Here is a 13645-nt window from a genome sequence, read left to right as displayed (position 1 = left end):
TTGTTATTTTGATGGGGATTGTATTAAATTTGTAGATTGCTTTGGGTAGCATGAACATTTTAACATTTGTTCTCCTAACCCATAAACATGGAATGTCTCTCCACTTCTTCATGTCTTCAATTTCTTCCAACAGAGTTTACAGTTTTCAGAGTATAGATCTTTCACTTCCTTGGTTAACTTTATTCTTAGGTACCTTATTATTTTAGGTGCAGTTGTAGATGGGATTTTTTGAAATTTCTCTTTCTGTTACTTCATTATTAGTATACAGAAGTGAAACAGATTTCTGTATGTTGATTTTGTATTGTGTGACTTTACTGAATTCATTTATGGTAGTTCTAGTTCTAGCAGTTTTTGGAGGAGTCTTTAGGGTTTTTAAAATATAGTATCATGTCATCTGCAAATTGCGAAAGTTTTATTTCCTCTTTACCAATTTGGATGCCTTTTATTATTTTCTGTTGTCTGACTACCTATTGTCTGATACCTAGGACTTCCAGCAACATGTGAATAAAGGTGGTGAGAGTGGACATCCTTGTCTTGTTCCTGACCTTAGGGGAAAAGCTCTCAGTTCTTCTCCATTACTATGTCAGTGGTATTATATTGAGTTATGTTCTGTCTAAACCTACTCTAGTGATGGTTTGTTGTTGTTGTTGAAGGCTTTTATCATAAATGGATATTGTATTTTGTCAAATACTTTTCCTGCACCTATTGAAATAATACGGTTTTTATTCTCTCATTGATTTATCACATTGACTGATTCTCAAATATTGAAAAACCCTTGCAACCCAAGAATAAATCCCACTTGATCATGGTGAATAAATTTTTTAAATGTTGCCCCTTCCCTGCTCATACTCTCGGTCTCAAAAATAAATAAAACATTAAAAAAAATAAAAATAAAAAAGGGGGGGTGCGCCTGGGTGGCTCAGTCGGTTGGGCTTCCAACTTTGGCTCAGGTTATGATCTCGCGGTTTGTGAGTTCAAGCCCCGTGTTGGACTGTGTGCTGACGGCTCAAAGCCTGGAGCCTGCTTCAGATTCTGTGTCTCCTCTGTCTCTGCCCCTCCCCTGCTCATGCTCTGTCTCTGTCTCAAAAATAAATAAAACATTAAAAAAAATTTTTTTTTATGTTTATTTATTCTTGATGTCAGGGAAGGGGCAGAGAGGGACAGAGGATCCAAAGTGGGCTCTGTGCTGACAGCAGATAGCCTGATGTGGTGCTTGAACTCACAAAGTGGAGATCATGACCTGAGCTGAAGTCAGATGCTTAACCAACTGAACTACCCAGGCATCTCCCATGGTGAATGATGTTTTTAAATGTACTGTTGGATTCTCTTTGCTAATATTTTGTTGAGGATTTTGGCATCTATGTTCATCAGAGATTTTGGCTTGCAGTTCTCTTTAATTGTGATGTCTTTATCTGGCTTTGGTGATGGGGTAATGCTGACCTCATACAATAAATTTGGAAGTTTTCCTTCCTCTATTTTTGCGGAATAGTTTGAGAGTAGGTATTAACTCCTAAAATGTTTAGAAGAATTCCCCTGTAAAGCCAGTTCATTTGCAATTTTTGTCTGTTGGGAGTTTTTTTATTACTGATTCAATTTCACTGCTGGTAATCAGTCTATTCAAATTTTTTATATCTTCCTTTTTGCAGTTTTTGGTAGTTCATAAATTTCTAGGAATTTATGTTTCTTCTAGGTTCTACAATTTGTTGGCATATACTTTTTCATAATATTCTAATTGTATTTCTGTGGTGTTGGTTATTTCTCTTCATTTGTGATTTTATTTCTTTTTTTTTCTTTTTTGATGAGTCTAACTAGAGGCTTACCAATCTTTTTGATCCTTTCTAAAAACCAGCTCCTAAACTGACATTTTATTACTTTTTTAGTTTGTGTCATTTATTTCTGCTCTAATCTTTACATCTCCTTTCTTCTACTCATTTTGGGTTTTGTTTGTTCTTAGGTTGTTTGAAATTTTTCTTGCTTCTTGAGGTAAGCCTGTATTGCTGTAAACTTCCATCTTAGATCCACTTTTGCTGCATCCCAAAGATCTTAGACTGTTGCATTTTCATTTGTCTCCATGTTTTTTTTTTCTTTTCTTTTCTTTTTTTTTTTAAATTTCTTTGATTTCTTGGCTGACCTATTCCTTGTTTGGTAGCATGTTATTTAACTTCTATGTATTTGTGCTCTTTCCAGATTCTTTGTGGTTATTTGGTTTCATTATGGTCAGAAAAGATGCATGGTATGACTTTGTTCTTTCTGAATGTTGACACTTGTGTTGTGGCCTAATATGTGATCCATTCTGGAGAATGTGTGATGAGCACTTGAAAAGAAAGTGTATTCTGCTGTTTTAGGACGGAATATGAAAAGAAAGTCTATTCTGCTGTTTTAGAATGGACTGTCCTAAATATATCTGTTAAATCCATTTGGTCCAGTGTGTCATTCAAAGCTACTGTTTCCCTGTTGATTTTCCTAGATTATCTGTCCACTGATGTAAGTGAAGTGTTAAAGTCCTCTATGTTATTTTATTACTATCAATTAGTTCCTGTTTCTTTTTAACTATTTTACTCATTTAAGTGCTACGTTGGGTGCGTAAATATTTACAGTTGTTACATCTTCTTGCTGGATTGTCCTCTTTACAATTATAGAGTGCCCTTGTCTCTTGTTACTGTCTTGGTTTTAAAGTCTATTTTGTCCGACATAAATCATTGCTACCCCTGCTTTCTTTTGACATCATATACATGAAATATTTTTCTCCATCCCCCACTTCCAATCTGCAGATGTTTTTAGGTCTGAAATGAGTCTCTTGTTGGCAGAAAATAGACTGGTCTTGGGTTTTTATCAATTCCATCACCCTACATCTTTTGATTTGAACATTTAGTCCATTTATATTCAAAGTAATTATTGATATTTATTGCCATTTTGTTACTTGTTTTGTGGCTGTTTTTGTAGTTCTCTGATACTTTCTTCTCTTGCTCTCTTTCAAGGTTTGCTGGCTTTCTTTAAAATTATATACCTGGATTCTTTTCTCTTTATTTTTTGCATTTTTATTACTGGCTTTTTGGGTTTTTGCATATAGCAGTCTCTATTAAGCTGATTGATGGTCATTTAAGTCTGAACCATTTCTTCTCTCTCCAAATGTTTTAGGTATATGGTGTCATATTTTACATCCTTTTGTGAATCTCTTGACTGATTATTTTATTTTTATTTAAATGTTTATTTATTTTTGAAAGACAGACAGAATGCGAGTGGGGGTGGGGCAGAGAGGCAGAGAGACACAGAATCTAAAGCAGGCTCCAGGCTCTGAGCTGTCAGCGCAGAGCCCCATGTGGAGCTCGAGCTCACAAGCTGTGAGATCATGACGTAAGCTGAAGTCAGCTGCCCAACTGGCTGAGCCACCCAGGCGCCCCACTCTTGACCAATTTTTAAAGACATACCTATTTTTACTGCTTTAGTGCTTCTCACTTTTTTTACTCCTACTTTTGCTCTTCCCTTTCCAAAGACTCCCCTTTAACATTTCTTTTTTTTTTTTATTAAAAAAAAATTTTTTTAACGTTTATTTATGAGACAGAGAGAGACAGAGCATGAACAGGGGAGGGTCAGAGAGAAGGAGACACAGAATCTGAAACAGGCTCCAGGCTCTGAGCTGTCAGCACAGGGGCCTGATGCGGGGCTCAAACTCATGGACTGCGAGATCGTGACCTGAGCCGAAGTCGGCTGCTCAACCGACTGAGCCACCCAGGTGCCCCATCCCCTTTAACATTTCTTATAGGAGGGTTGGTTTAGTGGTCATGAATTCCTTTTTCTCTCTCCTATTCTGAATGGGGAAACTCTCTCTCTCCTGTTCTGAATGATTGCCTTGATGAATAGAGTACTCTTGGCTGCAGGTTTTTTCCTTTCAGCACTTTGACTATATCATGCCACTCCCTTCTGGCCTGCCAAGTTTCTACTGACAAACCTGCTGATAGCCTTATGGGGTTTCCCTTATATGGAACTGGCTTCTCTTACTGCTTTTAAAATTCTCTATCACTACTTTTTGCCATTTTAATTACTATATGTCTTTATGTATGCCTCCTTGGGTTGATTTTGTTGAGGGATCTCTGTGCCTCCTGCATCTGGACCTCTGTTTCCTTTCCCAGATTAAGGACATTTTCAGCTATTATTTCTTCAAATATATTTTCTTCCCCCTTTTCTCTTCTTCTGGGATCCCTATAGTACAAATATTATGCTTGATGGAGTCACTGACTTCTCTAAGTCCATTCTCATCTTGAATAATTTTTTCTCTCACCGTTTGGCTTGATTACTTTCTAAGATCCTGTGCTCCAGGTTGCTAATTTGCTCCTCTGCATCCTCTAGCCTGCTATTATTCGATCTATTGTTTCTTAAATTTCATTTACTGTGTTATTTATAGCTTGTTCTTTTTTTCTCTCTTTGTTAAGGACCTCACTGATGTCCTCCACTCTTTTCTCAAGTTCAGTATCTTTATGATCATTACTTTAAATTCTCTATCAGGCATATTACTTGTATCTGTTTCTCCTAGGTTTCTTGCTGTGGTTTGGCCTTGCTCTTTCATTCGGTACATATATCCTGTCTCTTCATTGTGTCTAGCTCTCTGTGTCTGTTTCTGTGTGTTAGGAAAGTCAACCACAGTGCAGTGTCCCCTATTCACCAGAACGTGTCACTTCAGGAGTGTCTCCTATGTGTGTTGGGCCTGCTGTTGTATCCTGGCTGCTTTTTCCTTTGCTGCAGTACCCTGCAGAGATTCTCCTTGACTGTTGTGGGCACTATTTGGTCCCTGGCTGCCGTGGGGCACACAGTTTTAACAAGATGAGTGCTGGTCTGCTTGCAAAACGAGACCTGCTGCCGCTGCTAGACTGAAGCCCCACATAGTGCATAGGTTGGAAGATACAGTGTTGGGAAGGTTTGCACTGGTCTTCTGGGAGAGGGGACTCAAAATGTCAGAACTGAGGCATATGTGACTGGGAAGTGTGGATCTGCTGAAGTGCAGTGTTGGGGCAGGGGCCATGGGGTAAGCAAGTTAGGTAGTGTCAGTGCCACGCTGGTTCTCACATGTGGCCATGTGTTTGCACTGGGGCATATGGGAGAGAAATGGTATCTGCCCATTCCTTTTTTCCGGGAGGAGACCCACAGTGATCCCTGCTGTCCGGGACATGCTCCGAAATGAGTAAACTACTCTCCCTCCCATTTTCAAACTGCTGTTTCTATGCTGTAACTCCAAGGGCTGTTGGTTGTGCTCTCTTTAAGGGCAGGGACTCCACTTCCTATTGTTATCCAGGCTCTCCCAGAATGTGGCTTTTTAAAATTCCATGCTTTAGGTCCTGCTGGCTTTAAGAATTCATGGAATTCGGCCCCTCTGGCTTTCAAAACCACATATTTGGGGCTTCATCTTCCCCATGCAGGTTGCCTAGTGCAATATAGTCTATTTCTCCTCCCTCTTCATATCTGCAGTTTTCTCCCCTCCATGGAGCACTCCCCACCACGTCTCTGCTCTTCCTACCGTCTTTGATGTGGCCTCTTGTCTACCACTTCTCTTTAGCTGTGGAGTTTGTTTTGCCAGCCTTCAAGTCTGTTCCAGGTTATTTACACTGATGTGAGTGTTACCTAGTTGTATCTGTGGAACTAGGTGAGCTTAGGGTCCTCTTACTCCGCCATGTTCCCAGCCTCCTCTTAATAGCCTCATATTGACTAGCAGCTTCACCAATAACACAAAAAGTCAATTAACACACATTTTGTATGTTACATATAGTATATGCTATATATTCTTACAATAAAGTAAATTCAGAAAAAGACAATGTTATTAAAATCATAAGGAAAAGAAAATATATTTGCAGTACTGTACTATATTTATCAAATAAAAAATCCACATCAAAGTGGACTCATGCAGTTCAAACCTGTGTTGTTCAAGGGCCAACTGTATATTGTTGAAAACAAATACAGGTTTGGGGCACCTGGATGGCTCAGTCGGTTGAGTGTCCAACTTCGGCTCAGGTCACGATCTCACAGTTTGTGAGTTCGAGCCCCACGTTGGGCTCTGTGCTGACAACTCAGAGCCTGGAGCCTGCTTTGGATTCTGTCTGTCTGTCTGTCTGTCTGTCTCTCTCTCTCTCTCTGCCCCTCCCCCACTAGTGCTCTGTCTCTCAAAAATAAATAATGTAGAAAAAAAAATTAAAAAAAAAACTTTAATACAGGTTTGAAATGGCTTATAACAGCAGTTCTCAGCATCAACTAGAAACTTGTTACAAATGTAATTCTAGGGCCCAGTAACTAAAGTATTCTGATGCACCCAAACATTATTAAAACCACTAGCATAGAGCAAAGATCTTGAATGGGTTTTAGAAACAGAAGGATCTGAACTGCAATCTGATTCACTACTTACTAATTATAGGACTTTGGGAAAGTTCTCAGAACCTTAATTACTTGTAAAACAGGTATAGTAGTAGATAATTCAGAGTTTTTGTAAGGAGCAATTACAACTACGTGTATATGTAGTTCACATACAAACTATAAAATATATATATACATATATATATATGAAAAAAAGAAAGTCTTTGCTATAAAGATTTTTATCAGTATCATTTATGCTGTCATACTAACTGTAAATACCTGATAATTAGAAGATTATAAAAATGTATTCCTACATTCACTCAAACAATTTATTCACCATTATGTACCAGGCACTGGCCAGGTATGAAGCACACAAAAAATGAAAAAATATATTCCTTACCTCTATGAGCTAGTAGTTTATAATAAGGGAGATAGACATACAAACTAATTGTAATAAATCAATATCATAAGTCATATTAACTCATGATTTAACATATAGCACTTAAAATTTTTTATGTGACAACTATGACACAACAAGGGAAATAGTTTTGAAATTAGGTTTGTGGAAAAGATAAAATGCAAATGAGCATAAAACAAGTAAATAACCAAGCATAACCAAAGAATAACAGTAGAAAATACGGACAAATTAGATTCATGTTTTTGGTGATGGAGTCCTAAAGAATAACTTTTCTTTTAAAATTTCCTTTAGTGTTACTGTAATATTGACTTAAGTTAAAATTTATTTTTAAGAATTTACTCTTAAGAAAGTAAAACATGCAATGTCCTAAGAATAATTCACTAATACATAGAAAGAGAAAGATAACAGCTATAAGGAGAACTCATCTGCCCAGCCCTTTTTTGCTTTACAGGTATTTGGCTTTTCAGGGACACTCACCAGTTTAACATCTATGCTTGTGGCACCTGCATCCAAGGAGTTTTCAATGAGCTCTTTCACAACACTGACCACTGAAGTGATTATCTGAGAACTTGAAAGGAGGCGCACTGTTGCTGCAGGCAACTGTTTCATTCTAGCTTTTAGCAGAGTAGCTAAAGATAAAATGTAAGTTATAAAAATAAACATTATCAAACATTCCTAACAGATCTGATAGTAACAATAATTAATAGCAGCTCACATTTACTGAACTTCCCAGTATGCCAGGTTCTATTTTAAGCACACAGTATTAAATCATTTATTTCTTACAATATTCTTTAAAATAGAAATCTCACCTCCATCTTACAAGACTGAGGCACAGAGAAGTTAGCTAGTATATCACACTATGGTAATAATTAAACAACAATAAGAAGAATTGTGCTATAATGCGTGTAGTATATGATCTACCAAGCTAGGAATGACCAGGTGGATCCTTGGGATGTGGATGACATCAGTCAGTCATAAGCCTTAATGGCATTCTCAAACATCATTAATCATCTACACATTATGATGAGTCCAATGCCTTTTTCAGTTACTGAGCTCTATTGCAATTAGGGTACCTAGACCCTAGCATTACCATTAATATAAACTACTCAGATCTCAGACATATCAGATAGCTATCTTCTATACTACCGTGCCTAAAACATCATTCCAATCATGGAGCTTCCCAAGACAAAGCTCCAATCTCTATGCTGGCATTCAAGGTCCTTTACATACAGTCGAACTTATATATCCAAAATCTCTTTGCCACTAAATGTTTTAGCTAAAAAAGCCTTTGTCTAGGGGCACCTGAGTGGCTCAGTTAGTTGAGTGCCTGACTCTTAATTTCAGCTCAGGTCATGATCACAGGCTCGTGAGATTGAGCCCCTTATCAAGGTCCACACTGAGCAAGGAACCTGCTTGAGATTCTCTCTTCCCCACTCTGCCGCTGTCCCCTACTCACTAAAAAAATTTTTAAATAAATTTAAAAAACCCTTTGTCTAATAAAACCCTTTCAAACAAAGAAACAAAAAAAAACACCTCATATGGAAATCCCATATGTAAAGCATACAGGGAGTAAGGTTTGCATCGGCCTTAATGCTTAATTTCAGAAGAGATTTCAGGAAAAGAAAAAACACTAACTTGAAAGAGTGCAATTCTTCTATTGCAAGACCCAAAAATGGGAAAGAGGGGAACCCTAGGTACTTCTTTAATTTACCATGATTCACATGCTCACATGATTTGATCCTATGGAATCTAAATCCAAACAAAAGCAATGCCAGCAATGCCAAACAAACTAAAAAGATATCCATTTAGGATCCTTTCTCAGGCAAATTAAAACATAAACGGCACAGTCATGTAAAGAATAGGTAAACAAGAAATGGAGAGTAGCCACTAGAACAATTACATAGGAATTTAGGGGATGCATTTATGGGAAGAGGCCAACATACTGAGTTCTGAGCAATATTAACTGATCACCGTTAATAAATAGAACTATATTATGCTTTGTACAAGGCAAATCTGATTAGCACAGCAGAAAAACATACCAGGTTGGAGTCTTTAAAAAACGTGTTTGGAGGTTCATCTTTATTACATGTTAACTGAAACAAATCACTTACCTTTCTGTATAAAATCAATTCATTACCTGTATCAATGGGGATAGTGTCTCACTGGTTTGTTGTGAGGATCAAATAAGCAAGCTATATGAAGTTTTCTGTAAATGACAAGGCTACAGAAAATGTACAGTATTGTGATATGGGGTCATTATGGAATGGAATGATGGGAATTTTTAACACTAACAATTAACTTCTAATTAAGCTGCATATTTGATTTAGTTTTGGGGTACATAGTTTTAGGGAGAGTGGCTTTGTAAACAACCATCTCTCAATTTTTTTTGTGGCTCTCAAGGGCTGGGAGGCTATTCTAGTCTGGAAACCAGTGTGGACAGTTAGGCCACTCCACTCTCATACCATTCAGACAAATTAGTGCTATCATAGCAAAAGGCACCCTCTGCACTCTACCCAAGGTTCTGACTGGACACAGGTCTGAGGATATAGAGCCGCACTATCCAACATGGTAGCCACTAGGCAAATGTGACTACTGAGCACTTGAAATGTAGCTACTCCAAATTAAGATATTCTAATACAATCTGGGTTTCAAACTCAATATAAAAAAACATATACAATATACACTTTTATTAAGTTCTTATATGGGCCTTAAGATAAAATGATGTTCTGAATATACTGGCTTACCTCAGTATTAAAATTAACTTCATTTTTAAAATTTGTTTTAATATGATTATGAGAACATCTAAAATTATACATGGCATACATTATAGTTCTACTGGACAGAGACATACAGAGTAGTGGTTAACAGAGCAGGCTCTGTTATATCTGTTATAACGAAACAGAGCAGGTTTCGTTATATCCTAGCTCGTATGCTAATAAAATTAAAATCTAGAACTCAATCACCTAATCTATAGAAATGGAAAAGATAATAATATATGGTTTTGGTGAGAAGTAAATAAGATAATGAATACAACTTATTACAACATTTCACATACATATTTTAAAGATCCCAGGATACTTGGACTACATTGAGTTCCTCCAAACACCTAAATGAATACCGTCCCTACCCTCACCTTCGAATCCTTACTTCCACAGAGGTTAATCCATGGCCTGGAATCAGGTCAGGCTTGGGTTCAAGAGGTCTTCTACTTTAGTTTGAGAATCCCAAGGATCTAAGAAAAACAAATCAAACTTTGGGGTATAACTTTAGCATCACCTCACCTTTTACTCTTTCTGGGCAATCTTATTAATCCTCAGCATCTTTGCCTCATTCTCTACAATCTGTCTTACCAAATTTACTATTTTTCTCCCCAAGTCCCTGATTTCATCCCAATCTTCCAGTTTACTGAGGTCAAGGCAGACCACAGCATGCACTCTTCTATCTTCACACACATCTTACCTCCTCCACCCCACTATGTCCTCTGGTTTCTTAAAAATGTTTACACCTTTGCCCATACTCTACTTCCCTAACTCCCAAGTCAATGTCTCTTCTTCCTAAGAACTTTCATCTACTTTCTTTATCCAGTCCTCCCACAGGCATCTTGACCTTCAAAGCAAAAGCAAAAAAATTCTTCCCTCAACCCTATTACCCCAATGATTATCTTGTTTCTTTATGATGCCAAACATCTAAATCTATAACCACAACAGAGATCTCTCTTCTCTTCCCACATTAAAACAGGCATTTTTTTTTCTTTAAGCTTATTTATTTTGAGGGGGAGAGAGAGAACGAGAGTGAGCAGGGGAGGAGCAGAGAAAGACGAAGAGGGAGAGAATCCTAAGCAGGCACCTCGCTGTCAGCACAGAGCCTAACATGGGGCTCAAACTCATGACCAGTGATTCATGACCTGAGCCAAAATAAAAAGTCTGATGCTTAACTGACTGATACACCCAGGCACCCCCAAAACAGCCTTTTCTAATAATCAGTGTCAAAGTGACCTCAAGATAAGTACATGTAAAACAGAATTTATCATCCTGCACCCCTTCCCATGCCTTCTACTTCACTTTGCTGTTTCTCTTAGTAACACACTGTTCTTAGTGACTCAAGTCAAAAACCTCAATCTTCTTTTGCCATCAATCCCATTATTTGCATCTCTACTTCCTAGTGCGATCCTATCTTATCAATCTAGACTCAGTTCCAAAGTCATTTGTAACATGGTCCCTTCTGATCACTCAGCCAAGAATGATCCTTTCCTCCCCCTACATTCTTAAAGAACTTGGCTTGCATCACTCATGGGATGTTTATCACACCTGTCTTGACCTGTAGAACTTCTGAATGCAGGTAATCATATATTATGTATTTCTGGATGCAGCACAGAACAATCATAGTACTTCACTCACAGCAAGCACTTGGAAGAATACTAATCAAGGGCCACAAAGAACAATTCTATCAGCAAGCCAATGTAAACATTAGGAAAAGTGTCCTCCTTCCTAGCAAGTCACACTCTATTTTAACTGGCTTCCATATCATCCCCTACCTCACCTGTATCTCCTAATCAGTCTTTTTTCTGGACTGAAGGACTTTATTTCCAAGAACTTTCTAAATATCATCATTTAGATAACATGTCCCAAATTGACCTCAGACCTTCTCTAATTAACTATCTTCCCATAGACCTCATGAAGATGAAAAGCTTCTGCACAGCAAAGGAAACAATCAACAAAACTAAAAGGCAACCAATGGAATGGGAAAAGATATTTGCAAATGACCTATCGGACAAAGGGCTAGTATCCAAAATCTATAAAGAGCTCACCAAACTCCACACCCCAAAATCAAATAATCCAGTGAAGAAATGGGCAGAAAACATGAATAGACACTTCTCTAAAGAAGACACCCAGATGGCCAACAGGCACATGAAAAGATGCTCAACATCACTCCTCATCAGGGAAATACAAATCAAAACCACACTCAGATATCACCTCACGCCAGTCAGAGTGGCCAAAATGAACAAATCAGGAGACTATAGATGCTGGAGAGGATGTGGAGAAACGGGAACCCTCTTGCACTGTTGGTGGGAATGCAAACTGGGGCAGCCACTCTGGAAAACAGTGTGGAGGTTCCTCAAAAAATTAAAAACAGACCTACCCTATGACCCAGCAATAGCACTGCTAGGAATTTATCCAAGGGATACAGGAGTACTGATGCATAGGGGCACTTGTACCCCAATGTTTACAGCAGCACTCTCAACAACAGCCAAATTGTGGAAAAAGCCTAGGTGTCCATCAACTGATGAATGGATAAAGAAATTGTGGTTTATATACACAATGGACTACTACGTGGCAATGAGAAAGAATGAAATATGGCCCTTTGTAGCAACGTGGATGAACTGGAGAGTGTGATGCTAAGTGAAATAAGCCATACAGAGAAAGACGGATACCATATGGTTTCACTCTTATGTGGATCCTGAGAAACTTAACAGAAACCCATGGGGGAGGAGAAGGAGGAAAAAAAAAAAAAGAGGTTAGCGTGGGAGAGAGCCAAAGCATATGAGACTCTTAAAGACTGAGAACAAACTGAGGGTTGGTGGGGGGTGGGAGGAAGGGGAGGGTAGGTGATGGGCATTGAAGAGAGCATCTTTTGGGATGAGCACTGGGTGTTGTATGGAAACAAATCTGACAATAAATTTCATATATTAAAAAAAAAACTATCTTCCCATATTTGGTAAACAGCTACCATAAGCAATTTCATATAGATATGTATATATATGTATATATCTATATACACACACACACACACACACAATTCCCATTAGTCCTTACAACAACCCTATCATTCCTCTATTACAAATGAAATTTGAAAGTTTTATAAGAACAAGATCAGAAGATTCATGATCACAAAACTAGTCTGTGATGGATACACACCTGCATATGTTGGCATGTTTCACTCAAAGGCAATGCTCAGCTCATCCAGTCTCACATGCAAAAATTAAAAATCCTGAAATCATCCTAAAAATTCTACTTTTTCTATATTCTGCCACTCAGTCCTATCTATCCTACTACCTAAATATTTCTCATACTAGTCCTCTCTATACCTATGACCTCTGTTTAGCCCTTAAACATTCTCTCCTAATGCACTGCAATAACCACCTTATTGATATTCTGCCTCAATCTCAACCAATGATAGGGTTCTTTCTATATTTAAATTTCATCATGTTGCTACCCTACTTAAAATTTTATAAAGAGTTCCAACTGCTGGGGCGCCTGGGTGGCTCAGTCGGTTGAGCATCCAACTTCGGCTTAGGTCATGATCTCCCAGCTCATGAGTTTGAGCCCTGAGTTGGGCTCTATGCTGACACCTTGGAGCCTGGAGCCTGCTTCAGATTCTGTCTCCCTCTCTCTCTCTGCCCCTAACCCACTCGCATTCTGTCTCTGTCTTTCAAAAATAAATAAACATTAAAAAAAAATTGTTTTTAATTAAAAAAAAAAAAAAAGAGTTCCAACTGCTAACCAGGTAAAGTCCAAAATCCTTAACTGGACCTTTATCTTTCTAACCTCATCCCACTGTTCTACAAATGCACAGTAAGCCTGTCATACTGCACAACCTGTCTCTCTTAATGTGGTGGCACTCACTGGTTCCTTAGCTCACAAGGTTCCCTTTCTATACGAATGACTTCTAATCATCCTTCCAGATTTAGTTCAAGTATCACCTCCTCAAGGAAGCCCTTCTTAACCACTCCAACATCAACCCTCTCCCACTGAACAGATTAGGCATTTCTTTGTCTGTACTCCCATAGCACCTTTTCCTTAGAGCTAACGAAAACTCAGCATAGGCTATTCTAACCATTGTTTTTCTGTCTCTTCCTCCTGGCTCAGAGTTCTCTGAGGACAGAGATTTTAT

At 38.2% G+C, this 13645-nt stretch overlaps 1 protein-coding gene across 1 annotated transcript in view; it reads right to left on the bottom strand.

Moving 5' to 3' along the window:
- Positions 1–7364, bottom strand: part of PMS1 (PMS1 homolog 1, mismatch repair system component) — a 92302-nt gene extending 84938 nt beyond the window's left edge. The window contains 1 exon segment of the mRNA XM_011285424.3: positions 7232–7364. Coding sequence (XP_011283726.2) covers positions 7232–7363 — 132 coding nt within the window. The 5' untranslated portion in view covers position 7364.
- Between the last annotated feature and the right edge of the window lie 6281 nt (positions 7365–13645).

This window comes from Felis catus, chromosome C1, assembly GCF_018350175.1.
Source record: "Felis catus isolate Fca126 chromosome C1, F.catus_Fca126_mat1.0, whole genome shotgun sequence".
NCBI classification, from domain to species: domain Eukaryota; kingdom Metazoa; phylum Chordata; class Mammalia; order Carnivora; family Felidae; genus Felis; species Felis catus.
Note: the sequence above shows the minus strand (reverse complement) of the source record. Positions and strands in the feature narration are given on the sequence as shown.